We start from the raw sequence: 2,893 nt of genomic DNA on the forward strand, positions 1-2,893 counted from the left end.
GCACCGAGGCAGCCCCACTAACTTTATTACCCTTCACGCAACCTACCCCACCTCCCTCCAGCAGCCGCCAATCGCCGCGAAGGGCTCCGCCCGTCTTGCCAATCACAACCGAGAAAGGGGGTGGCCTTAACGTCGAAGTGGGAGGAGGAGGGAGGAAGTTTGGTTGAACTGTGCCATCGCCGCAGTGCAGCATCCGTATTCGCGAAATCTGTTACGCCACATGGTTGGCGGTAGGGCCTAGGAGGCAAGGGAAATTTGCGCAAGTGGCGTATCAGATTAATGGTGGCAGCTTGGCTGCCTCTTACCTTCGGTGTTTGCTCCTGTGCTTCAGCCATCACAGAGCCACAGTTCTAGAGGCCTAGGGTGTGAGTTAGAGTTGATTCTGTCACGTTCATAGAAGGATAGTTTAATATATATGTAATCTTACAAGGTGTTTTGTTTTGTTTTTATTTAATAAATTTATTTAAGCCTAGGTTTCCCTTCAGTCAGACCACATTTCAAATTTGGTTGAGGTGAAAAATTAGCTGATTATAGACTGTGGTCCTGAGCTTGCAATCAGATCCGAAGGAGGAGACTTGCCATTTGAGCTCCAAGAGCCTGTCTGTACAGATCCAATTTCAGGTTTGCTTTCTGGGTTTGGAAACTATTTCTATCTCTGCATGTGTTTTTAGCTACTAACTGGCCTGTCTGTGGCAGGGCATCTTGCAGGCAACCCATGGACAACCAGGATTCTCGAGAGACATTTTTATATATTTATCATGCTAAGCACACAGCTGGTGGGGTTTTCTTGCTCCTGCTCAGTTAAACAAAACAAAGATGGCCAGGCTTTTAGCTGTACGTGGAAGTTTGAGTCATGGGAGACTTCCAGAGACTTACCAGTGTGAGGTTTTATCCTTTAACAGTCAGGTCTCAGTCCCAGATTGTCGCTGAGGTAGCAGCTACCTGGACTCGCCAAAGAATCAAATTTACTTGCCCTAGATGGGGTAGGACAGAAAACGAGCTAAGTAAACCTGACAACAAACTCCACAAACATCCACATCTGCTTTGTTCACACATACGCCTTCTGCTTTCGGTTTGCATGACTCATAATTCAGATGACTGGGAGAAAGTGATACATGTAATAACTCTTGAAGTGTATAGACGGCACGTCCAAACAAAGGTTATTACAGAACTTCCAGTTTCCCGGAGCCAACCTCATTCCTAATGCTTTCAACACAGTGTGCCACAGTGTCACAAGGGTTATATAAGGCCTAAAGGATGCCGTCATACAGGAGTTCTTATGTCACATCTTATCTGGGATGAAGTTTGTTCAAGATAGGTTTCCCCATCTCATACCCATAAGCATTAAGGCCAGTTTGCCGATCAGATTGTGTTACGGAAAATCTTGAATAAACTACCTGAAAATAAGTTTTGAGCACATACATGTTGCATAAGGGTGAACATAACTGTGACAGGTACTTGTCATACCAGAATTTTTATATAATGACACTTCCCTGCATTTATCAATATTCATATTACTGCAAGAGCTTGGACCTTACATGTGAATCAGCAAGAATAGAACTGTGCAGAACTCCATTTAAATCAATGGAATCCAGTTTGAAAGAAAGGGTCAATGGGCACAGAGGCAACAGCAAAGCCAACAAGATTTAATCCAATATTAAAACCAGTTAATATTATTGAAATAAACGTTCTCAGAGTAAAAAGGGTAATAAAAATACTTGCAAATCTTAAAAACTGAAGTGAAAGCAGGGATTTTGTTTTGCATTGAATGACAGAATATCCTCGTGCAGTGTTTCCAGCATAAGCATTCCAACACTGTTTAGGGCAGAGACCCCACAAGTGAAAATTAAGGAGAATTTATCTTTCTTGGGGGGGGAGGGGGGGGAAGGGGAGAAGAGAATGGAAAACCTGCAAAACATGGTAGGTACATATTGAAAGACTAAAGTATCACCTTTTTTGTTTATTTTAAAGCATACTTTAAAATACTTATTACCATAACAACAGAAAAAAAACCAGCATTTGGTCAGTAAGAGAACAGTAGCAAATGATCACTGTTTTCTTAAAACTGTGATTGTTTTTTTGGGACTCAATCTTGCATTATATTAAGACCAGCAGGATATATGCTATTCCATAGCTCACACTGACTTTGGCAGGTGGGACCTAAGAAGTTTCTGTGCTTGGCTGCTCATAGCTTTCCTTCACATCTGTGCCACACTTTGTCCGCCTCATAGACCAGCTGCACTACTACAATTGATGAAGGCAATGAACTGTAGTACAGAGGACAAAAAAGATTGTGAAATGCCTTTTATTTTATACATCTCACCTACTTCTTAAATTCCATAAACTAATGCGGAAGACACCATTATTCATGTCTGAGAATGTAGCAGCCCAATTGTTTATATGATTATTCAGTAACAAATTTACCTAAAGAATGTTTTTCAATTTGTCCCCTTGACTCCACACAAAAAATAAAATAAAAAAAAAAAACAGCAACAGTTTAATAGCTATCAATTTCAGTATCACCTTGCACCCATCAGTCACCTTAGTGCATTGTCCAAATCCGCCCCCCCCCCCCCCCCCCCCCCCCCCCCTCTGAACACCAGTGATGCTTTAATTCAAATAAGCTGTTTTACAATTGACATAGTGGTGCTTCTGGATTTGTTTCTGCAAGTCTGAACTTGCAGAATCTATGCATAATTCCAACTTGAGTGCACTGCCACTGGTTATTTGGAGGAGAAGGGTTGTCTGTAAAGTGTCGTGAGGAATCTACAGTGTTGCAGACTGTGTGGCACAGAAACAGGAGTTGCTGCCACAAATGCAGCATCTGGCTGAGAGGAAGAGGAATGCCTCTTGCTGTGCATATGGCATAGCTCAGAACCTGGACTGGCTGCTG

The 2,893-nt window shown here is 42.4% G+C and overlaps 1 protein-coding gene across 1 annotated transcript in view; it reads right to left on the reverse strand.

Moving 5' to 3' along the window:
- Positions 1-335, reverse strand: part of EIF4G2 (eukaryotic translation initiation factor 4 gamma, 2) — a 14,894-nt gene extending 14,559 nt beyond the window's left edge. The window contains exon 1 of the mRNA XM_009328624.1: positions 47-335. Coding sequence (XP_009326899.1) covers positions 47-335 — 289 coding nt within the window. The remainder of the gene's footprint in view (positions 1-46) is intronic.
- Between the last annotated feature and the right edge of the window lie 2,558 nt (positions 336-2,893).

Source organism: Pygoscelis adeliae, unplaced genomic scaffold (genome assembly GCF_000699105.1).
Source record: "Pygoscelis adeliae isolate BGI_AS28 unplaced genomic scaffold, ASM69910v1 Scaffold166, whole genome shotgun sequence".
Lineage (NCBI taxonomy): Eukaryota > Metazoa > Chordata > Aves > Sphenisciformes > Spheniscidae > Pygoscelis > Pygoscelis adeliae.